General features: G+C 45.1%; 1 protein-coding gene across 2 annotated transcripts in view; it reads left to right on the forward strand.

Moving 5' to 3' along the window:
• Nucleotides 1-2,445: 2,445 nt before the first annotated feature.
• pla1a (phospholipase A1 member A) overlaps nt 2,446-25,692 on the forward strand; it is a 46,565-nt gene continuing 23,318 nt past the window's right edge. The window contains exons 1-8 of one of the 2 annotated variants that reach the window (XM_038801900.1): nt 2,446-2,563; nt 4,687-4,891; nt 8,661-8,838; nt 10,317-10,425; nt 16,362-16,463; nt 17,965-18,057; nt 20,966-21,133; nt 24,188-24,277. In XM_038801900.1, coding sequence (XP_038657828.1) covers nt 2,497-2,563; nt 4,687-4,891; nt 8,661-8,838; nt 10,317-10,425; nt 16,362-16,463; nt 17,965-18,057; nt 20,966-21,133; nt 24,188-24,277 — 1,012 coding nt within the window. In that variant the 5' untranslated portion in view covers nt 2,446-2,496. The remainder of the gene's footprint in view (nt 2,564-4,686; nt 4,892-8,660; nt 8,839-10,316; nt 10,426-16,361; nt 16,464-17,964; nt 18,058-20,965; nt 21,134-24,187; nt 24,278-25,692) is intronic. The other variant, XM_038801901.1, reaches the window with a different exon arrangement.

Consider the following 25,692-nt stretch of genomic DNA (forward strand, 5'->3'; position numbering starts at 1 on the left):
ATATTTCAATACACACAGAGCACAAAGTTCACCTTCTTCAATGCCCTCAGCAAATGTTTGGAGGAGGGGGTGAAAATCCTGCTACTACAGTCAGTGTGTTAAATGGAATGTTGGTGTGAAAATTCTGTAGGCAATGTGGTTTATAGACAGTAAACTATATTGAGGCTACAAATCTACACTATCACCTAAAACAGGCAATAAAAATAAATGGTTGTACCATTGTTATCTCCTCGTACACTTGCTTTTGATCACAATTACCTTAGCCAACCAGGCATTGAAACACAGCAAGTGACGGCACGGCGGCATAGTGGTTGGCACTGCTGCCTTACCTTGCCAGGGATCCGAGTTCAATTGCAGATTTGGGGTGTCTGTGTGGAGTTTTTACGTTCTCCCCGTGTCTGCGTGGGTTTCCTCCAGGTGCTCCGGTTTCCTCCCACAGTCTGAAGCTGTGCGGTTTAAGTGGATTGGCCATGTTAAATTGCCCCTTAATGTGCAGGTTGTGTGCCTGGCTAGCTCAGTCAGAAGAGCATGCGATCTTATGGGGATGGGAGTGGGATGGACATGGTCTTTCGAAGGTTCGATGCAGACTCGATGGGCCTCTTTCTGTAGGCACTGTACGGATCCTATGATTATCCACTGACGGAGACCACAATGAAGGTTCAGAGGTCAAACGCCAGGAGTATTATGGATGATGTTTAGGCTGAAAGATACAATCACACTTATGTTTCATACAAATATAATTCCGTACATGAAACATGCAAACTGCTTTAGTAAGTGCAATGCTGAGAGTGTTGCATCTTGAAATATGACATATCTTATCTGTGCAGCAGGAACTATGTGCTTATCATGCGTTTCTTTTCCTATTTTTATACATATGGGCGTCACAGCCCATGCAGCAAGTTAAGCCTTCACCACACCTCACCACAGAACTCATTATGAGTTAAAGCTGGCACCAGCACAGATGCACACATTTGAGAATAATTTAGTGATTTGGAAGAAGTACAGAATGTGATACTTCTCTTGGGTGTGGGACTACATCAAAGTAATAGCCGGGGAACAGGGTGATGCTGAGGGTATGGTGTAGCATCAAAACAAATGCCGTTGAGTCATTTTATGATTTAGACCACATGAGGCCAGCTTTTAAACAAGAAATAATTGAAGACCACAAATGGGGACATCAGTCATTTACCTCCTTACACACGCTGGGGCTTTCCTATAGGTGTAGAACTTGTCCCTCAGTTTATTTGGCTTGGTTTAATTAGCCAGTTTGTTTTGTACTACCCAGTTGGGTATTGCCATGAAGTAAAGGATACCATATTCTGCAAACAACGATGAGCAGTATACAATATTAGTCAATCCAGGAAGAGTCACTGCAAGCAGGTAAAGAGCATCTCTCAGGACTGCTTCCACTGATGTTGCCAAAGCGTAGAACAAAAGACGCCAACATTACCTGCCATTGTTCAGATTGTGGAGTCCAAGATTTTCAAATCCTAGTGAGAAAATTAGGAGTGGTAAAAATGTCAAAACAGTATGTGGTTTGATGTAATTCATTGGCCTAGGACTCAGCAGTGTTGAGCAAAATGTAGTTATTTGCAAATGACATATGAATTCATCGGAGCTGCAAGTTAGCTTGTCATCTGTTTTTTCACTGGAACAACACTCTGGCTCTGCATTTGTTCTGGAATTTTTAATAGTTACAATTTTTAAACCGATACTCGTCACATGGGCCGCCATGCATCACTTTGCCCAGTTTCCTTCATTTAACAATCTCACTCTATCGGATTTGCCAAATAGGTAAATGACTTTTTAAAAATATATTGATACATTCACAGGGCATTGCTGGCTCAGCCAACATTTATTGCCTGTCCTTAATTGCCCTTGAGAAGATGATTTGTTGAAAATAAAACTTGTAAGCTTCTTCATCTTATGTCAGTGGATGTACGCATGTTTCAATTCAATGAGACGTTCTTTCGTCAAAAAAAATTTGGATGGGGATAATGTTTGGACCTATTTTCGATGGAATTGCTGCTAATCAAAATACTCTAGAAGTGAGCTCAAGGCAAAGCAGGAATGTGACATTTAACATTCCCGATATGTAGTTGTAAACTTTGCCCAATAGAAATAACCTTGGGGCAAATGTTATGCTGTGACTGTTATCTGTTTAATTTAATGATTCTGATGTGATAGGATAATTTCTACTTGATCGTCATATTTAAAGCATTATAATTATTTCATGAACTTTGATTAAACCAATGGATTGTAGCTAAAATGTCTTTGCAGTACTTTGCAACACAACAGAATGTTGAAACCTGGAAGTTGAACGGTTGGGCTGAGGGTAACATTTCTGTGAGATAGATAAAGTGTTTCTGAACATAAGGATAAGGTTATAAATTATTAACGCGAGTTACAGATTGCTAAATGATGAAATGTGTGCTTGCTTTTGGAGATATGAACATACTGTTGTGGAAAATGAGAGGAATAGCATCTGGCTAGATAATGTCTGACCGCTGGGACAAAGCTTTACTACTGGGCTCGCTAATCCTTCTGGTGGGCTACAGAGCAGGTAATGTAATATATTTTATAATTTAGATATGTTAGGTAAGCTATTGTACTGCAATATAGTTCTGGCCTCAAGTATTAATATTTATCTGCATGCAAATCACCGAGTCCACTTAATGTGGGAAATAGATCCACTTCATCAACCCTGCAAGAAAATATTTTTATTCAACTTTTCACATTTTATTTCAAAAATTTACAAAGCAAAACAAAACTAACACATGCATTAACAAAAGAAAAAAATCCAAAAAACAACAACAATACCTCCCCTTAATGGAAATACAACCCAAACAAAACCCCCAGTAGATAACCGTGACCAATTCCTTAAAGTACAAGATGAATGGCCGTCATCTATGGTAGAACTCATTAATGTATCCACCAACCCCCCCCCCCCCCCCCCCAAATCCTGTTTTCTACTTCAACTCTTCCAAGCTGGCAAACCGTCCCTCCAGAAACAAATCCCTTACCCCCTCCTCCAGCTCCTTACCTTTCCGCCCCTTAAATGTGACATCCAATTTCACTGGCTCAAACAAATGGTTCCTACAGATAGGAGCCTATGTTGTCACTGCCCACAGTTTAAAATCCTGACAGAGTTGACACCATATTTTCAAAGTGGAGACAACCATCGGGTTTGAAGAATATTTCGCCGGAGCAAATGGCAGAGTCGCCGCCAGCAGCGTTTCGAAGCTCGACCCTTTACACAACCCCAATTGCACCTGCACTCAAGTACCAAGTAACTTCCTGGTCACCACACAACCCTGACACCTTTTCCACAATGGCTGTCCAATAACAAAACATCAATTTCAGCCGCTCCAGCATTCCCCCCCCCCCCCCCCCCCCCCCCCCCAGCCAGCCTGCCTCTCCCTGTGTAGGACCCCCCTCTGAATCCGGTTCTCCCCGCCCAAATGAGACCCGCCAAGAGCCATTCCATCCCCTGGAAAAACAAGAAGCTTCTCAGCAGACCAATTATATCGACTCAGGAGATAGGGACAGCGACTATGAGGGGAACGCTTTAGTAGAATCACTGTGCAGTGCTGAGCTGGAACAGGATAAGTAGGCTGAGGAAGAAAGAGAGGTTGCAGCACCAGAAGACAACAGTCTCTGCCATCCGCCACACAGGCAGTGCTCCCAGATTTTCATGGCCCTACATTCAAATAAAGAACTATTTCAGAGAATGATAAACTCTTGTTGTAAAAACCCAAATGGTTCACTAATGTCCTTTAAGGAAGGGGACCTGCAGTCCTTACTCAGCCAGTCTATATGCTTCTCCAGTGAATGTGGCTAACTCTGAACTGCCCTCTGACATGGCCCCACCAATATTTCCTTCGGACAACTGGATATCCATTGCCAACCAGATACTAAAAAATCACTTAACTCTATCAGCAATTAGTTCAGCAGAACAATCTACATAGAGTCAATTCACATTCCAGTGCGGCACTGGATAAATAATCCTTTAACAACTGACCTTCGTAACTGAAGGAGGGCACCTTGACACATATAAACATGGGCCAACGAAGCTGGGTTGATGACAGGTTTCGGCAGTGCCTGCAAATAAGCGAACCTCATTGCTAACTTGACAGTGGTTTATTCGTCAGCATACTTTCACAGCCAGTTTTTCAACTTTGTTTTAACTGTTGCACTAATGAAGTAACAATTTAGTGCATTTATAATCCTTGAAATCACAACAATCTAAAATCGGAACAGAATTTTTCATTTATATCAATCTTAACATATCCCAATTATCTACTTACACACGTGCCCAGAGTTCTTGTGGTGCCATGGGTCGTGTCCCTGCCTCTGAGGCAGAAGCTCTGGATTCATGTCCCACCCCAGGACTAGATGGCCAAGGAAGGTGCGTTTATAACGCGTGCAAACAAGGTTGAGTATCAACTGCAAAGTTCTTCCAACACACCAATGGATGGTGGGAAGAGCAAGCGAGACCTCTGGTCAGCCATGCTTGATGCAGGGTAGCGCTCAGTGACCAGTTCCGGGAACAATTAGCTATAGAAACAGACGGAAGTCTGCCTTAATGCACCACTAGGTGAGGGAATAGAATTGGAACACATGACAGACCAGATTCAAATAATGCGTCCTACAAGGTCAAAAAGTAAACCTTTGTTTATATTGCAGTTAATGGGAATATTTCACAGAACTGTTCTGACTTTCAAACTTCTTCCTGGAGGAATGTTTTACAAAGGTTGGACCCCAGTGTCCAATTCATGCTGCTCACCCGTAGGAACCCAGATTGTGCCCAGCCTGTCAATAACAACAATGACATTCAAAATTCAAACTTTAATGGAAGTCTGCCCACCAAGCTAATAATGCACGGGTACAGGTAATCAGACAATTTCAGATTTTCTTCGCGAACCCTTGTAAGATATACCCACAAGCAAGCCGGAAATGTTATTCTTTGTGTGCCTATGGTGCAAAATTACAATAAACTTATTTTAACTGTGGGCAGGTGTTAATGAGGTGAATTGGAAACCCACCTGTCGCTACGAAAATGGTGTCCAGCCTATTGTAACCTCCCAAATGTCCCTCATATAAATCACATTTTAGGTGGATTATTGGTGGAATGGGATGGAAAGTCCTAGAGCCCAAAGGTTGCCCATTGACACCACATGAATGCCGGGATTGCCTCAAGGGGAACTCATGTTAAGAAATTGGGGAGCTCCTGGTGTAAGCTTTTCTTGTTGAACTCAGGGAGCCATTCTCTTGAACCTCTCCTGCGTCTGGGTGTTCACGCTGATTTTCCCTGATGAGAAAGCTGCAGGGGCATCCACACTCAGGCCACCAGTGAATTTGCAGCTGAATCCCGATAATATCATTGGTACCTAACATTTATTTGAAAAGGTCTTGCAGTGGGTAGTGACACTGCCTCTGAGCCAGATGCTCCGGGTTCGAGTCCCATCTCGAAGGTGCATCCATTACCCGACGAAACTGGTTGTGTGCCAACCTGCAAATCCTTCCAAACATGCCAATGGCTGGCAGTAAAAGCAGGTGGTCAGCCATGCTTGATGTAGAGTGGCACCCTACAAGCTCTAAACCTCTGGTGACAGACTATCAACCTGCTTCAAGAATAACTATCTATGAAAACAGAGGAAAGTCTATCTGAGTGCACCACCAGGTACAGGACGAGAACTGGAATGGATTTATATGCACAGAACGTCTGAGTTTTGGGTGGGTGTCCTTGCTATCTTCTCAGACAATGTCAGCCTTGGCTCAGTGGTCGCACTCTTGCCTCTGAGTCAGCAGGTTGCGTTGTCTGCTTTAATTGTGAATTAATACAAAGTATAAGATTGTCATGTTTCAAATGTATAAAGATAAAAATTGTAGGGGAGATTTTCAGGCCACGTTAGCAGTCAATGGGAACAGCGTCACAGGTGCAAAATATGGAGAGGATCGGGAAATGCGATTCCCACTGGCAAGATCACATTTTCCGATTTCCCAGGCCCCTCGTCATTGACATAACAAGAATCCCACCATTGAAGGTTGGCAACCTAATTTAATCATTAGCGAGCCCTTCCACCAGGTTAAGAGGTGACTTAATTGAGGCATACAAGATGATCAGAGGATTAGATAGGGTGGACAGTGAGAGCCTTTTTCCTCGGATGGTGATGTCTAGCACGAGGGGACATAGCTTTAAATTGAGGGGAGATAGATATAGGACAGATGTCAGAGGTAGGTTCTTTACTCAGAGAGTAGTAAGGGCGTGGAATGTCCTGCCTGCAACAGTAGGGGACTCGCCAACATTAAACGCATTCAAATGGTCATTGGATAGACATATGGACAATAAGGGAATAGTGTAGATGGGCTTTAGAGGGGTTTCACAGGTCGGCGCAATATCGAGGGCCGAAGGGCCTGTACTGCGCTGTAATGTTCTATGTTCTATGTACTTTCCTCCCCCCCTCCCCCTACCGAATATTCATCAGTCACCAGCATGGCATCACACTGGCACGATTTACAACAGCTGTTTAAAACGGAGAACCTGGTGACATCACCTCCGAAGCAGGTATCGGAGGTGAATGCTCAGGTCGCCATCAGGGTGTCATTTGCAGAGGGGGCACCGGAAATGACACGGGGGACCCGGATAAGTGCAACTCGGGACTTGAGTGGGGGAGTAATTCAGTCTTGGTATCTCGGCGGGGGGGGGGGGGGGGGGGGGGGGGGGGGGGGGGGTCGCTCACAGGCCCCAGCAGCCCTTCGTTGCTGGACGCCTCAAGGTTTACAGGGGTCTGCTGGTAGCGCCTCCAAAATCCTCTGTGCTGGGCTTGTGGCGATATAATGCTGAGAGATTGCCCATCCAGAGTGGCAGCTGGAACATGCGTGGGAGCAGGTCAATCCACATGGTAAACACAGGGGACAACAGTGAGGTCGCTGGGTCAGGTCCCCTAAGATGACAGGCTGCATGGGGGACTCTGACAAGGGGTCGTTCCTCAGGAAGGCTGAAGACCTTCAACAGGGGGAAGGACGACTGCAGTCAGAATGAACCCTACACTCAGGCTGCACTTTGAAGCCAGAGGGCATGAGCTGTCTGGAAATCTAAGTGTAACCAGAGAAATTCGTGCCCATAGTGGGAGATGGGTCAGTCCTCGTGCACTGACTCTCACTGTGGGAGTTGTATCCTTACATTCCTTTATTTCCTCTATTCAGCTCTTCGGATACCAAGATAACAGGTATGATTAAAAAAAATAATTGTAAAGCATTTCCAGGTGTAGTATTCTTAGTTTCTGCAGAGCGCTCTGACCTATTAGAGATTAAACAAGCCAAACAAACCGATTGGCAATCCATTCGTGTTTTACGTTTGAAAAAAATAGCAGCAGATTTTCAGACCAAATTTTGTTTTTAAAATCTCTTGATTTATGAGACACTGGGGTTGGCATCTGATAACTGTGGAACACCTTTACCAAACTGAATGGGCCATAATTTGCTGTTAGTTAGAGTTCCCTTACATGTTTCGGCTTTTATATTTTTTGCATAGCAAACCAGTGAAAGTGTGCGAGCTGATGATGTCCCAGTGAGGGGTACTGAGAGCTGAGTGAACAGGACAAGAACAGTTTGTCTGCTTCATTAAATCAGATTGAATGATTGTGAAAATTAAGAGTGCAAAGCCTGAGAAGAACATGGGAGTTTAGAGCATGTGCGGGTGGAGTAGGCAGCGTCTGCACAATCCGACAGGTAAAGGGAATGGCTCATCCTGACTTTTAGTGCACCTGCATGAGGGAAAGATCACAAATCCAGATCATGTGACTGGGAAAGGCGAATGATAATCATGAAGACCCCACAGACGGTGGGAGCTCTCAAAAAAGGAGCCCCAGACAGGGGACAGGGTGAAGAGGGTAGGGAGCAATCCCAAAAGAAGAGTTCCCGCCTGGGACACGAAACCCCAGACAGGGGGCAGGGTGACGTCTTTTTTAAATTTTAAGTGTCCATTTTTTTTCCAATTAAGGGGTAATTTAGTGTGACCAATCCACCTACCCTGCACATTTTTGGGTTGTGGGGGTGAGACCCACACGGACACAGGGAAAATATACAAAACGCCACACAAACAGTGACCCAGGGCCGGGATCGAACCTGGGTCCTCGAAGTCTTGAGGCTGCAGTGCTAATCATTGCGCCACCGTGCCGCTTTGGCAGGGGAAAGTCTGAGAAAGAAAGAGAGGAGCAAAGAAAGAGGCTTCCAGCAGTTAAATACCTGTAGTTGGCAGACTTTTAAGTAACAAGGCTAAAAGTGGAGAGACAGAACTAGGTCAGCAACGTTTGGATATTTGAGTTTAACCACGCAACGGGCAATTTTCTGAAGTTATTATACAATTTGCACAAAAGTAATAATAGCACCATTAGCCTCATTGTTACTTAGACAACAAATTATGGTCCATTGATGAAGAATGCCAACTCGTTTAAAAAAAGGAGAGAAGAGTTTATTTTGAAAGAGCACTGTAACTCCAAATTTGCACAATGGAAAGTTATTCAGATAAATCCATTAAGTGTTTATTCATTAGTGGTGTAACACACAATTTCAGGTATAATTGTGAGGTGTTTGAACATTGTTACAGTGATGTTTCATTATCCCCCCCCCCCCCCCATTTTGTCATTTTTTTTGAGGATCACGGGAAGCAAACCTTCTTGGGTTAACACCTTGGCAAAAGAATTGATTCGTGCAATGGATGTGAATGTTGTTGTTGTCGATTGGATTATTGGTTCGACAGCTATATACCATAATGCAGTGCAGAATTCCGCTCTGCTTGGATTTAATGTTTCTACCCTCATAGTAAACTTGATTGTAAGTATCTATATAAATACGTTAACTGAAAGTGTATGTCCAAACTAGCAGCTATGTTAACACCGTTTTAAAACATTATCAACTATGGAATCCCATACTGAAACCAAAGTACTGCACCAAGTGAAATGAAAAATGAAATGAAAATCTCTTATTGTCACAAGTAGGCTTCAATGAAGTTACTGTGAAAAGCCCCTGGTTGCCACATTCCGGCGCCTGTTCGGGGAGGCTGGTACGGGAATTGAACCGTGCTGCTGGCCTACCTTGGTCTGCTTTAAAAGTCAGCGATTTAGCCCAGTGTGCTAAGCCAGCCCCTTTCAAGTAGTCAATCCAGTGAAAATGATGGGGACAGGAACATGTCGGAAATGTGCCAGCTCACCCTCACCCACTCGCCCTGTTCCAGTCAAATGACTGCAAGATTATTATCTGTTTCCCTGAAGATAAAATTAATTACAACAATACCCTCCTAAAATGATGGTTTATAACTGATCTCTGATATATTCAGACGCATAGCGGCACAGTGGTTAGCACTGCTGCCTCACAGCACCAGGGTCAATGGATTCGATTCTGGCCTTGGGTGACTGTGGCTGTGTGGAGTTTGCACGTTCCAAAGATGTGCAGGTTAGGTGATTGGCCATGTTAAAATTCCCCCTTATTGTCCAAAGATGTGTAGGTCAGGTGGGATTAAAAGGTTGTGGGTTTAGGGTGTGGGATTGGACCAGGGTCAGTGCAGACCCGATGGGCCAAATGGCATCCTACTGCACTGTAGGGATTCTATGAATTCTTTTGATTCTATGGATATATATTGACCCAGCTAACAGTATATTTGTAAAGTGATTTTGCACTGGCTTTACTTAGAGTTACAATGAAATGTCACAGATTTGCTCTTGTGCATCAAAACTTTATATTCACACACTTGTGTAAAATATTTTGTTATTTGCTTGCTGTCTTTCCACTTCAATTACCTAAAAGTCGCACATCACATCCTTTGCAAACTTGGATCTCTAACTTATCCTCAATTTCCACTTTGGCAATTGTGTTTACGAAACAAAAAATCCAACTCCCATGTTCCCAATTCAACACCATAACCCTCCCAAGGTACAGTGCTGTCTAATCTCTGCAGCCTTCACTAAGATTACATCCCATCCATACTTTTTGGAAGTCTAATTTAGGTTTCCTACATATCGCTCCTTCTCTCCATTCCATCACCAGTAACAGAGCCTTCAGCCTCACTGACCAGAACAATATCTTCAAGCACCTCTACCTCAAAATCTATATATTCAACCACATTTTTGGTCATCTCTACTAACTTTATGACTACTCCTCAACATTACGTTTTCCTCCTTGAACACTGTTCCACATTAAATATAAGCTATTTTCAGCATGCAGCAAAATCATAAAGATCTTGATAAATTTCAGTTCATTTTTTAATATTCCTGTTAAAATGATGACGTATAAATGAATAATGTCTATATTTTCAGTCACATGGAAGCACAGAGGATTCTTTCCATCTGATTGGGGTCAGTCTAGGGGCGCATGTGGCCGGATTTGTGGGTCGTATGTTCAAGGGAAAACTAGGACGAATCACAGGTAACTTTACACGTAGAGAATCTGATTAATCCTTTTTTCATGAGAAGTATGCGACTGATTCCATTTCTTTCCTCATTTTAAATTTTATCTAGATTACAGGTACTCATTTCCAGACAAAACAAAATGGGATATGTGTACCATGGCCTTTGGGCTGTTGACATCTTCAGGATTACTAAAGTGCGTGACATCCAATAAGCTAGTTTTAAATTGTAGACACTGTCGAGGCAGTTGCGATAATTTGCACAATGTAAGCTACTGCAAATGGCAATGAGATAAATGGCTAAGAATTTTAGACCTATCTATTGTTGAGAACATGGGATGCAGGATCTTTACCCAAGAATGATGACATCCCAGATTCTCAGATATTGAGACTCGGATATTATTCTCAGGAGCCGTACAACATTACACACAATGGCAAAGATCAGGGGACCTGAGCTCAGTAGGTAAGTAGGCTCACCAGTTTAGTTAGAATGGGTTGGGTCGGGGGTTGGGGTGGGCTGAGGGAATGTAGGGCCGGGGAACAGCAATCCAAAAATTAGGGGGTGAGGTAAAATGCAGCTGGAGATTGAAGATTGTTACGTTTCAGTGCTTTGTAATGATTGAGTCAGTGCACCAGAGAACGTCTAGTTCATGACTAGTTAAAGATTTATTAAATTACAATACCATGTGGTGATATGCATCACTGTAGATACACAAGAGGTTAATGTAAGTACACATAGACTAGCTAGACACTGATGGCATTCACAAGGACATGCCACCATCAAAATCACCAACTCACCAACCCAACAAGAAAGACATTCGACCATGATAATTGATGGGTTTTGGACTAATACATATGAGTTGGACTTATTGTTTAATGATCACTGTTATCATAAGTTGTACAGAGCATCGCTTATCTACCTGTTTTTTGTTCAATTTTCTTTAACAGTGTACAGAAAATATGCAACACAAAAAAAGGGGGATGTGGTGATATGCATCACTGCAGATACACATGGGGTTAATGTAAGTTCACGTAGACTAGCTGGACACTCGAGGGAGCACCAGAGACATGACACACAGACACTCAACCAATAGGTCAGTAAGATAGGACACGACCAATGGGCATTCACGATACACACAGAGGTGACACTACCATAGGTGGGAACTACACCAACCCATATATAGAGGACACAGCACACATGATCTTCCTCTTTCCAATGGAGACACTCAGTGAGTACAGGCACAGGGTTGATTCAACATCACACCCACCCCGTGGATTGTAGTAGACTGGTTCGTCAGTCTGAGTAGCTATAGAAGGATTAACAGTAGAGGCGAATCCGAGTAGGAGAATTGTAAATAGTTTAATAAACGTGTTCATGTTATCTCCACATCTGAACCTTCCTTTGTCAGAGTGAACATCAAGGAAGCAGCTTATGCTATGCCAAGAACATAACAAGACAACCGTGGGAAGGAAAACAATACTAATACTACTAAACTGTGAACTGTTGATAACTATAATATGAGAGTTAACACTAAACACGACTATCCACGACGACTGCTAACCCCAGATTCCTCAAGGCTGCAGTATCACGTGGTACATCCCTACTGCCACCTGCTGGTTGGAGGTCTGACATGTTAACATACAGAATTGCTTATGCTTATCATTACAGTGATCACAGGTGCCGGTGCTGCGGATCACAGGAGTTGGAGCCTGTGGTTGCAAACCTTAGGGTCAGGAATCGTAGGGTCACTGTTGGGATCACAGGAGTCAGTGTCAGGGATCACCAGGGTCAGGAGTGACAATGATGGAGGAGTCAAGGTCTGTGGTAGTGGGGGTTCACAAGTGGGGTGGATCAGGTGTTTGGAGTAGCAAGGAAGGTGAAGCTGAGAAGAGGCTGACTGCGATCACTTCCTGTAATGGGGGTTAGGTGGGACATTTTCTGATGTGCAGTCCATGATGGGTTTCCTCAGAACCAAGAAGTCTTGATGAGAGACACTTACACTTGCATCGGCCTCTTGTCTGCATATTCAAAGGACCTGGGGCAGGATTCTCTGATCCTGAGGCTAAGTGTTGACGCCATCGCAAAGGCCGTCGTGTTTCCCGACAGTATCAACATGGCCTCAGGATCAGCAATTCTGGCCCTTACAGGGGCCCAGGACGGCACTAGAGCGACCCATGCCGCTCCAGGTGCCGATCCCGGCCTCAACTGGGCGTCGCGGAGTCTGCGCATGCGCAGTGGCATCGACGCGCGCATGAGCAGTGGCTCCCTTCTCCACGCCAGCCCAGACGCAACAAGGTATGGGCTACAGGGGCCAGGCCTCAGCGGAGGCCCCCCCCCCAGGGTCGGATCCCCCCACCCCCACCCCCCCCCCCCCCCCAACAGGTCACCACCGGACCCTTCTACGCTGAGGTCCCGCCAGGTAAGACCACACGTGGACGGCGCCGGCGGGACTCGAGTTTTTTGTTACGGCCGCCCGGCCCATCCCAGCGCCGCACCGAACACGCCGACGCCAATGATGCCGATTCTCCGCTCTCTTAATAACTAATGGATCAGCATCATAAACAGAGTTTAAGTAGCTGAAACAAACTTTTACATTACAAATTTCATTTTGGTATCTAGTTTATGATTCAGGAGAAACAATGATTCAGTACAAAACGTCTCCTGGGTTATGTATTTATTCTGGTCACCATAACTGTGCCCAATTTCAGTCTACATAATAGCAAAAAAAATATAGGGTTCAATTCAGCAGAAATAAACATAAGCCTCTTTTGGGCACGTTTGGGGGGGGTGTTACTCAGCAGCCCGTTGGCGAGATCACGGCCTGTGTTCAATGGCACTTAGTGCCAGAATGAGCCCCCACATGAATCACACCCTGTCTCCCTCACTGTCTGATTTGCCAGACTTGTGCCATTGCCATTAACAAGGGGGAGCTGCTTTTAAATGCACCCTCACCACTCACTCCATGTCAACACACAAGCATGGCAGCGCACAGACCTGCTCCTTGCTTTGGTGATGCCGAACTTACCAGGCTTCTCGACGCATCGAGAGGCGGGGCACCCTATTCTCCTGAGGGGGTTGGAAACCAGCAGCAGAGGCCGCAATGCCACCTGGGAGGCAGTGGAGGCGCTATCAGTGCGGGCAGCACTCCAGCTGCCCCTCCATCCGATGGATTCCCCCCGGGCCCCAGGGACAACCTCAGGGAGGGAAAAATCACTGGAACCTGTCATCAAGGAGACTATGGCAGACTCCAGTTCTTCTGGATCCCCCCCCCTCCTGATACCGGCGCATCTCAAGAGCAGCAGGCAGAACATGGTAGCACGGCGACGCCTGTGACACCAGTAAATCAGCCAGGGCCCTCCGGATCCAGGCCCTCCAGAGGACATTCACCTAGGGTATCAAAGGGCACAGAGCACGGGAAGTAGCAGCCTGCCGCCACCTTTGATATACATCCTGGGGACACTTAGGTGTAGCTCTCGGCCATAAAAGATCAAGAAGAGTGAGGAGTCTGCATCGGGGGCTGAGTGATCACTGGTAGGTCACTCTCTGTAGCTAGGGGGAATAGAAGTGTAAAATATTCACTATTAAAACTATGGGCGGCACGGTAGCAGAAGTGGATAGCACTGTGGCTTCACAGCGTCAGGGTTCCAGGTTCGATTCCCCCCTGGGTCACTGTGTGTGCGGAGTTTGCACATTCTCCCTGTGTCTGCGTGGGTTTCCTCCAGATGCTCCGGTTTCCTCCCACAGTCCAAAGTTGTGCAGGTTAGGTGGATTGGCCACGCTAAATTGCCCTTAGTGTCCAAAAGGGTTAGGAGGGGTTATTGGGTTACCGGGATAGGGTGGTAGTGAGGGCTTAAGTGGGTCGGTGCAGACTCGATGGGCCGAATGGCCTCCTTCTGCTCTGTATGTTCTATGTTCTAAAACATGTTACGCCCTAAATGTGAAGTGTCTGTCATATCAATCTTCACAGTGGGCCTGCCTGCACCCCCACACGTTGTCCGCCGTTCCCTGGGCACAGTGGTCTAAGATTAAAAGCCCCAGTGCAGACCCCGTTCAGAGGATGGGTGCGAGCGCACTGTCAGCAGAAAGATAGGAGTCAGACTTTATCAGATGCTGAGAAGCACCAGAGCTTTCCTCACAGTGAGTTGTCATCACTCTCCTGACTTTTATATTGACCCACTGACAGTGCCAACTCAGGCCTTCTCCCAGAGTATCATCCAGTGATCATGTTGCACTGGCAAACTTTGCTCTACACACTGTCCCCCAGCCCATCAGGAGCCTCTAGATCAAAGATCTCTGCCAGGAACATTAGGGAGGTCGTGCTCAGCTGCCCTCCACTCATCCGGACACTTAACCTTTGGCCATGAGAGGATCCTCAGTGATGAAGCCCTATTCTTTTGTATTTGATTGTTGGCAGCTGCCTGTTCAGGCATCAAAGTATGCTGGACATGCAGTGCACTAATCATCTTCTGAGACATGGCACTCTTGCCTTTGAGAAGGCACTTGAGGAGTTCAGGATTATGAAGTGCTCTCACAACTAACAAGGCTAATTCCTCCTTTGAAATAGCCTTCAGCTGTGAAGTTAGAGGCTGCTCACAGTCAAAGGGGTTGAAGTTGACTCTCAGGAGAGAAGGTGTAGCAGGGCTCCGTCCTGGGAGGGTTTGGTGGGACAGACAGGCTGCAGCTGTGGTTGCCCCTGTTATTAGTCTCCACAATATTTAAAGATGGCTTGAAAGCCTCACAGACGGAAATCCCTACCCCACCCCATGCCCAAGGGCAGCAGCTCCGGTGCCCTTGAGCTGCATGCCAGAAAATGCTACTCCCCTCCTCACTTCCCCTCAGTAGCCATTGCGCCAGCTTCACATTTTTGAAAAGGAGTACCAAACGTCGCTCGCATGACTTCCTGCTGGGAGGCCGTTGCATTCAACTTCAACCTTGTTAATGAGATTGAAATGAATGCAAATTAGGGTAATGATATTCTTGCCATTTTGGGGCAAAATCCGGAACTTGCCATTGGGAGTGGGACAGGTGAATCACAAAATGGTTGGTGCCCAGTGCAAATCTTGATTTTGTCCTCACACGCTATTCACCCAGCGCGCCCAGATTTGTGCCGGATGCAAAGTGGTTGATGGATCACGCCCATAGAGGCATTGGAGAAGTTGCAAAAACATTTACAAGGACGTAACCAGAACTGAGAGGATCTATCTACCTGGAAGGATTGAGCAGGCTCTTCACTCGAATAGAGAAGACTTATTAGTGACCTGAGTGGGAGAGATCAAAAATCAGGGATCACGGTACCATTGTGGATGCTTCACAGCTCCAGGGTCCCAGGTTCGATTCTGGCTTGGGTCACTGTCTGTGTGGAGTCTGCACATCCTCCCCGTGTGTGCGTGGGCTTCCTCCGGGTGCTCCGGTTTCCTCCCAAAGTCCAAAGATGTGCAAGTTAGGTGGATTGGCCATGATAAATTGCCCTTAGTGTCCAAAATTGCCTTTAGTGTTGGGTGGGGTTACTGGGTTATAGGGATAGGGTGGAGGTTTTAACCTTGGGTAGGGTGCTCTTTCCAGGAGCCGGTAAAGACTCGATGGGCCGAATGGCCTCCTTCTGCACTGTAAATTCTAAGACATGAAATAAATATAAGATTCTAACTAATAAAACCAATAGGGAGTTCAAGAGAAGCTTCTTGAAATGATTAGAATGTGGAACTCACCAGCAGAGGGAGGAGTTGAGGGGACTGGTGTTGATGCATTTAAGGGAAAGCTAGACAAACACAAACAAGAAAGGAATAGAAGGATAATCTAATGCAGTGACATGGGAGTAAGCAAGAGTGGAACCAACACGGGCCTGGATAGGCTGAATAGCCTGCTTCTATATATGTTTAACGTAATTAAATATAACTAAATTATTTGTCCTTCCTCCATGGGTCTAGAAAAGCAATTATCCTAATTTCCCATTTTTAGGTTTAGATCCCGCTGGGCCCAAGTTTTCTAAGGCAAGTATCGATGAGCGGCTGGATCCTGGTGACGCAGTCTTTGTTGAAGCCATTCACAGTGATTCTGATCGTAAGTGTCGCAAGTATTGTTCTCCTCCCCTTAGTACAGTCTAGAAGATTACATTTAACATTTTTCATATCAGGAAAGCTTGGGTGTCAGAATAAGTAACAGCAAAGACTGCGATATCTTTGGTAAAAGAAGAAATTGGGGTACCTATTTGTCTTTCCCCTGTATGGTAATCTGATTAAATGGATTGCTCATCCATTAGAGAACCCTTTTCACATTCATTCCATTCAGGTAAGTGAATGGTGGGCAAGACTTGAGGGAACAGAGGCACATGATCTTGTCCCTTCCTTTCCGCACATCTGGATCGCTATCATGAACTAGAAAATTCCAGGAACCATGGTAACTAAAGTGGCCGAGAGGGAAATGGAGGCCCTCCACTCCTGATGGATCAAAACCATGTTCTGCAGGAACCAGGAACCATGGTAACTAAAGTGGCCGAGAGGGAAATGGAGGCCCTCCACTCCTGATGGATCAAAACCATGGGCCCGATTCTCCGCTGCCCAGGCCGGGTGGGAGAATCGCGGGAGGGCCGCTCTGGCACCTCCCGCGATTCTCCCCTCCCACCCCCCCAAAATGGCGTGTCGCGTTTTGCTACACGCCGCTCGGAGAATCGCGGGTCGCCGTTTATCACGGCGACGCGCGATTCTCCGGCCCGTATGGGCCGAGCGGCCTGCCGTTCCCGACCTGTTCACGCCGGTGGCACCCACACCTGGTCGTTGCTGGCGTGACCATAGCGTGAAAGGTGAGTTTGGGGCCTGTGGGGGGCGGCGAGGGGATCGAGCACCACGGCCGTGCTCGAGAGGGGACTGGCCCGCGATCGGTGCCCACCGATTGTCGGGCCGGCGTCTCCAAGAGACGCACTCTTTCCCCTCCGCCGCCCCGCAAGATCAAGCCGCCACGTCTTGCGGGACAGCAGAGGGGAAGACGGCAACCGCGCATGCGCGGGTTGGAGCCGGCCAACCTGCGCATGCACGGCTGACGTCACTAAGGCACCGCCAGCCGCGTCATTATCGGCGTGCCACCTTGACGCCAGCATCAAGGCCCGGCGGCCGAGTTCCACGAAACGCCGCTCCTAGCCCCCCCCCCCTCCCCCCCTCCGGGGGGGAGAATAGGGGGTGAGGAGCGGCCTCCGACGCCGTCGTGAAACACTCCGGGTTTCACGACAGCGTCGGCCGTTGCGGAGAATTCCGCCCCATGTTCTACAGGAACCACCTTCTGCAAAAGCTGCATCAGTATATTTGAAGTCCTGTACTTTCAAGTTTAAAAGAGCTACTAAACAGCAACCTCAACTCTAGATTTTAAAATGAATGATTCTTATGGAATACATCATGGAAAATTAACTGTACAGTAGGCAGATAACTGCAAATTTTTAATTGTCAATCCCGGATATCATTCCTTTTAACAAAACCCCGATATTGAGATGAGTGTGTGTGCCGATTTCCTTTCTCTAATATTCTAGCCAGTAGCTAATCCAGTATTCATGCATCGTTTTGGTAATTTACAGACTTTGGGATTTCTCGGCCAGTTGGGCATATTGATTTCTACCTGAATGATGGAAAAGACCAACCTGGTTGTGCTCGTCCCACTTTATCCTCAGGTAATATTTTAGAATTAAATAAGAATGGTTTAGCCTCACGGTCATGATTGATTCAGTTACATGAGATTAAGTAGAAGTGTTATTCCTGAAGGATTTTATGGATTCAAAAACACATGGGATAGAATTTTAAAGATGGCGAGTGATCGGTGCTCACCAGCCCGAGAGTTGGCGCCAAAGGCATCCACCCACTCCTTTTATTTGCTGAGGAATATTCTGCAAAATTTCTTCCTGCTCCTACCCGGCTACAAATAAAACAAAACTCCAGTATAGTAATGTGATTTTACAATCTGCATTACACTTCTTCAACTAATTATCATCTTTGGCTTGGAATTCCATGGTCCCTGTGCAGAACAAAGATTTGAATGTTAAATATGCAGTAAATGTTTGAGGATGGTATAAACCAGGGGTGGGCAAACTACGGCCCGCGGGCTGCATGCGGCCCGCCAAAGGTTTTTATGCGGCCCACCAAGATCAAGTCATAAAAAAAATTTTAAATTTTTTTTTTTTTATTTTTAAAAAATGTTTTTATTTTTTATAAGGTTAATGGGGGGGCTGTTGGGTTACTGGTATAGGGTGGATACATTGACTTGAGTAGGGTGATCATTGCTTGGCACAACATCGGGGGCCGAAGGGCCTGTTCTGTGCTGTACTGTTCTATGTTCTATATGAGGCGCCCAGAATCATAACCGGGTGAAGCGCCATTTTTGAAAAGTAGAGAAAAAGAGGGTTAAAGGCAGGATGCCGCCGGGGGAAACGCTGAGGTATATGCCGCACGCTAATTGGTTACAACCGGGACTATTAATTAATATACTATGCGGCCCTTTAAAATTGTGAATTTCTGAATGTGGCCCTTGCACGGAAAAGTTTGCCCACCCCTGGTATAAACAGTTCGAAGTACTTAATTTGTCAACAACATTGAGGACGAGAGGCAAATAATACACCAGAATTTTCCATATGTGTAGCAATACTAACAGACAGTCATCAAGTACATTTGGATAATAGTGCTTCACCCTTCGTAGTTGTGGACAAAGTAATAGCACATAAATGCGTTTAGCATTTACCCCATTAATATTGCCAATAGAAAATTTTAAGTTATCTTTCCACTGTTGTGGCATACTTTATTGGTTTTGATACATTTTGTTTCACTTTAGTTAAAGAAGGCAAAGTTTACATCAACAAAGCGAGGCATGCTTGAATTGATGCTTGATATAGCCAATTGGTCTTTTTTGGGGCATTTTGTTCCTGCATCCGTGCAGTACTAATTTTGACCACTAGATCTTGTTAGTGTGCTTACTACAGTTTATCTCTAAACTTGGAACACAAGTGACTGATTACAACGATAAATTATACATTTCTATTTAAATTCACACATATCATGCAATCCAAATATCTTTTTATTTTATATTAATTTGTATATAATCCCAAACATTCTTTCTCAGGGTTTAATTGTCTTATTTTAATTTCTATTTGTTTTTCTTTTCTATGGATGGGATTCTCCGTTGCAAGACCGCTTCGCTACCGCTAACATGCGAGGACGGAGAATTTGGCACACAGCCAAATCTCCCATTCACTGCAGTGGGACCGGAGAATCCCGCTGCCGTGAATGGGCGCCACGGCGGCACTGCTGCCTCACAGCACCAGGGGCCGGGTTCAATTCCGGCCTCAGTTGGCTGTGTGGAGTTTGCACTCTCTCCCCGTGTCTGCGTAGGTTTCTCCCACAGTCCAAAGATGTGTAGCTTAGGTGAATTGGCCACGCTAAATTGCCCCTTGGTGTCCTGGCATGCAGATCAGGTGGGGTTTCGGGGTTTGGGTGAAGAAGTGGGTCTAGATAGGGTGCTCTTTCAGAGGTTCGGTGCAGACTCGATGGGCTGAATGGCCTCCATCTGCACTGTAGGGATTCTATGCTCCAAGACAGAGAATTCAGCCCTGTAGGTTTTTCCTTTGTACTATTTTCTATTTTTTTAAATTTATGTTTCTTTTATATCTCTAATTGTGATCAACCCTCTTTATTTTCTATTGCCTTTTTGTTCATTTTACTAGTATAACTAGCCATACTAATGGGTTGGTTTGAACAATGATGAAAAATATAGGAATCGTACAGCAGACAGGATTATGTTCATGTTTGAAGGTGTTTGAGAGAAGATGTATAGGTTTACTAATACTAGAGGGGTACGTCACCATTTTATCCAATCATCTTGTAAATGACGATCTTGTTGACCAATTGAAACCAGCCAATTTCTTATTGGTTTATAACATTTTATGACTTTATCGTAATTCAGAAGTCATGGAATCAAGGAATATTTTGGCCATTTGAATATTTTTCAATTATCAAACCCCCCCTCCCCTATGGTTGGGGTGCAGGTTCCAAGGTACGGTCAGCTGTACAGAACCTCACCCAAATATTTGTTCTTTGGGTGTGAGCTTGGTTATCGGGTGTCGGCAGATAATCTGGTATGTGAAGGGTAAAATAGCTGGAATTAATTCTCTTCTCGCCCATGCCTTCTCACATGTTCGTACACGTACACTACCCAGCTAGAGGATGATAAGGTAGCAACCCTGTCTTTCTTGTTCTCGCTAGCCCGGGGATCCTGAGGCCACTTAAAGCATTTCAATTGCTGCCCTGGCTCAGAAAGCCTCGAATTCTACGTAGCTCACTATCTCAGGAAAACTATAAGTGAAGCTAAAAATCACACTTTTATTTAGTTCAATTGTTCAAACAAAGATTTCCCAGATCAAATATCCTCCTATGTTTTATTTAACAAAGTAGGGTCATTTTTCAAAAGAAATGTACATTGTACAGTAATTTAAGTAAAAGAGTGTGATGAATGCATTACGTTATTTAGTTTCAAAATGATGGTGTGACCATAAAATACTGCTACTGCATACAAATGTCTCTCTTTTTTTGCAGTGTACAAGTACTTAATCTGTGATCACATCAGAGCAATTTATCTGTATATCAGTTCCATAAAGAATCATTGTCCACTGGTCGCTTTCCCTTGTGAGACTTATGAACACTTTACCAATGGGGAATGTATTGATTGCTATAATCATTCATTACGGAGCTGTCCACGCATAGGTACGGAAGAAGTACTGACATGTTTTATTAGTACAATAAACAAAAACAGAAAATGCTGCAAATGCTTAGCAGGTCAAGTAGCATCTGGGCAGAGATTTAGCATGTTTCCGGTCAATAAATTTTCATCAAAACTGTTCTGTTACAATATGTTTACTAATAATATTGTTCATTCTCTCTCACAAAAATCATTCAAAATCTTTAATTAACCTGGACGGCACGGTGACACAGTGGTTAGCAGTGTTGCTTCACAGCACCAGAGACCCAGGTTCGATTCTGAACTCAGGTGATTGTCTATGTGGAGTTTGCACATTTTTCCCGTGTCTGCATGGGATTCCTCCGGGTGCTCTGGTTTCGTCCCACAGTCCAAAGATGTACAGGTTAGGTGGATTGCCTATGCTAAATTGCCCTAGGTGGGGTTACGAGGATATGGTGAGGGATTGGGCCTCAATAGGGTGTTCTTTCAGAGGGTCAGTGCAGACTTGATGGGCCAAATGGCCTCCTTCTGCACTGTAGGGATTCTATGATTCTGTGTTTTGAAGAAGAGTCATATTAAGACGTTAACTCTGTTTCTCTTTCTGCTGATGCTGCTAGACCTGCTGAGTTTTTCCAACACTTTCTGTTATTATTTCGCAGTATTTAATTAACCTATTTCTGAACAGCCTGCATGGATTCCATTTAAGAAACACAGGTTAGGCTGCTCTATCCAAGTACCAATAGATGGTGCATGGATGGAACATGCCCCATTTATTTGTATCCAAAAGTTGCATAGGAACCCTTTGGACATCAGAGGACCCTTGCATTGATTAATGAGGTACTCCCCCATTCCTGCCACAACCAGCATGGAGCTCCTACTTAAATGAGGAAGGATGAATGTAAGATTACCTCCTGCCTTATTTTACACTCACTACCTTAGTGACACTCAAGAAAAATACACCTTAAGCATCTAGCCCTGCTTAGACTGAGAATCTGAGAAGGGGCAGGCAACAAGATGGAGAGTAAAAACTTTGAGTCCATTTTTTGCAGGCATCAGGCACCATCATTAATGAATGTTCAGGGAACTTGTTTCTCTGCTCCAAGTGGTGCTGCACTTGATGTCTGCAACTACATAATGGAAGCGCCTGTTCCTTCCATCATGCCGCAATGACCTGCATGCTGACTGAACTGAGTGATATCTCCTGTTGTTGGCTGGATGTGCCAGATGATGCAGCAGTTTAGTTTGCTTCATCTGAGTGCCATCCAGATGCTGCTGTGTGGATTGCAGCCGACACAGATCCGGGACTGAATCCCCCTGTTGTCGTGGCTGATAGATATTGCTTATAATCCACCTTGTGTTTCTTGAACTGCCCAACTGTCCTCTCCTGCTCTCTCTAAAACTGGCTCTTGTAGAACACACATTAGAAATACAGGAGAATGTTTTAAACATACTGACCATCTGGAGTTCCCACGTGAATAAACATTTTCAAAGCACATCCCTCTGTGCTTTTCAGAAATGTGAAATTACTTGAAACGACCCAACATCCGTGTTAATAAGTCAAGATTTGAGATTCCATCCAAAGGGTATAATAAATCTATATTAATGCATCCGCCCATGTATATTAAGTATTCGTAAAGAAGCAGCAAATGGTCAGAAAAGAGTACACCATGGGCGGGATTCTCCCATTCGGCGGCAGAGTGTCCACGCCGTCGAAAACGCCGTTGCGAACGGGCCGCTGGGAGTACCGATTCTGGCCCCTACAGGGAGCCAGCACGGCACTGGAGTGGTTCACGCCGCTCCAGCCTCCCATCCCGGCGCAAACTGTGCGTCGCGGGATCTGTGCCGGCGCCAACACAAGCATGCACAGTGGCCTCCTTCAACTCGCCGGCCCCGACGCAACATGGCGCAGGAGTTCAGGGGCCGGCGTGGGAGAAAAAGGCCCGGAGAGCGAGAGGCTGGCCCGCCGATCGGTGGGCCCCGATCGCGGGCCAGACCCCATCGGAGGTCCCCCCCGGGATCGGAGCCCCCCCTCCACCCCGCACAGGTCGCCCTCCAATGCTGTTTGCAGAGTTCCCGCTGGCTGCAACCAGGTGTGGACGGCGCCGGCGGGACTCTGCCTTTTTAGAGCGGCCGCTCGGCCCATCCGGGCCGGAGAATCGGCTGACCGGCCACGTACAGCGGCCCGCAACCGGCGCCACGCCAAACGCGACGGCGCCAATGGCGCCGATTCTCCGCGGAGAATCGCGTGCCGGCGTTGGGTTGGCGTGGCCCGGTTGCAGGGATTCTCTGGCCTAGCCCCCGGGCTGGGAGAATCCCGCCCCATATACTCCCAGGAGACCACTCAATTAATGTCAACTCAAAACATCGCTACCTCTGAATATGCTACAATTATAACAACTCACAGAGTTAATTATTTTAAAACATCTCTGTAATTGCTATCCCTTCCACTGAAACAATTATTTGTTCCATTTTGATAGTTTATACAATATAGCAAAAATAATTTCTACAGCGTTTTGTCATTCTTCCTGTGAACATTTCATGAAAATTTAACTTTGAAACAGGAATCACCATGTCTATTTGATACAATGACTAGAGACAGACTGAAATTATAACATTTTTTTGAAAACGTTCCCTTATTAAGGGGTGGATCCTTGCCCTTGATGTTGTTTGATTCCAAGCATTTTGAAACGTGCCATTTTCTAATTCAGTAATTGTCACTCGGCGATCTTCAGTAACATTATGGCAGCAATATTAATTTTCTTAGGTTTTAGATCGTAAAATAATTAAATGCTGGAATGGATAGGAGTGAGGGCTTGGGGGGAGATTTTGACTGCGCAATAGGTTAAAATGAACAAAAGCAAATCAACCACCTGATTTGCATGTCTGCCCATTTTCTTTCTTTCCATTGAAGTTATTGGGAATAATGTCAGGAGAGAAGTAGAACAGGCTACCATTTTGCTGTCACCGGTTTTCCACAAATGCAAAAACTCATCTTTTGACCCATTTCGAACATCTATACATTTTACTTAATTCCGTTAGGAAATCTGTGTAAGATATATTAGAATGTTTTCAAAATCTAGGACTTTTGGAGCATGCGGGTTTGAGTGCAGATGTGCAGCCAAAGGAAGTTAAGGTGTACCTGATGACATCAAGTGGCTCGCCTTTCTGTGGTAAGTGAGTGCATTGTTCCTCCACGTGGATGTATGCATGTTTTGTCATTCCAAACTTGAATCCATTTTAATAATAGATGGATGATGGTGCATCGCAGAGGCCATTATAGTGCTGGATTACCCTGAAGCCAGTGTGAACTTAATAAGCTTTCCTGTTATGATTTATGGTGTCATTTGAACTCTTGATTGTGTTACAACGTTGTAATGTAGTCCCAGCAATTTATTAATCCATATACAACTCAGATGTACCACTGGAACTTATTGATTCGTAATGCGCCGTGACTGGTGAGTAGTCCTTTATTTATTATACCCGCAGAGTAGAATCTCAAACAACTCAATTTTAGACACATGGGTAGAATTCAAAATTTCCATCATTTTTTTGAAAGCTACTGTGGTTCCTGACTATAAATTGCTGCTCAGGGCATTATTCATAATATTTATCTTTTAATAGGCGGTGCATGTATAAATGTTAGGGCTCTGTCCAGGATTTTATTGGCACAGTGGGGCGAGTCACTCGCATAAATGGTCTGAACATTGTATATTTCGCAACATGCCTGTACTTCCTAACATCTAATAGCTCACCCTAGAGGTGTAACAGGAGGCTGTCCCTGTAACCTGACTTGGATCTTTGTGACTGTTCCACATCTCCCTTTTTAAATTGCTTCGAAGATGGACTGAGAAAATATTTGGCAAGAAGAAGACAGATATGAATCATTTAACATCATAGGAATAAAGAGAGTGACAGTTATGATTGGATTCGCTTATTAAAATCTGTTCTCGCGCTGTAATACAAACCAGTGGGAACATATCAATGGGTTGCGTTACATGAATAAAATAATTCCAACTTTACCCCTGCATGCTACTGCTGAACCTGACTGCTTTCTGTTTCCAGACCCCACTGGTTTCCTGTGACTCGGGTTGAATTTAACCCTAAAATCACTGAACAGTATTTACCAAATCATTCCTACAGTCCTGCCGGCTGCCGTTCTAACCACAAATTTTTTGGGGGGTCAGGAAAGACACCGACCTGAGACAGGCTTGGGCCTCGTGAATACATGCAAATTGGTATTCCACAATAAAATTAGGACCCCTGCATCATGTTAATGTGATCTTGCAGGTCTTACACAATTCCCAATGCACTAGTAAATCAGGATTGGTCTTTTGAGAGCACTGAAGCAGGATTTAACGCGACACTCACATAATGCATTTGGTTCACAGGATCAGTATATTATCGTGCTGTTTGAATTACCAGGAGAGTTTCCAGCTTCCAGATTGATTCTTCTCATTTTTCTTTTGCCTTACAGCCCCTCAGTAAGCTCTATCTATTTATCATTGGGTACTATTATTGCCAGTTTCATTGGGAGGGGGGAGGGAAAGGAGCAGCAGCAACAACAGAAGCAGCTGGGCCAGTTAGA

The sequence above is a fragment of the Scyliorhinus canicula genome, chromosome 7 (assembly GCF_902713615.1).
Source record: "Scyliorhinus canicula chromosome 7, sScyCan1.1, whole genome shotgun sequence".
Taxonomy (NCBI): Eukaryota; Metazoa; Chordata; class Chondrichthyes; order Carcharhiniformes; family Scyliorhinidae; genus Scyliorhinus; species Scyliorhinus canicula.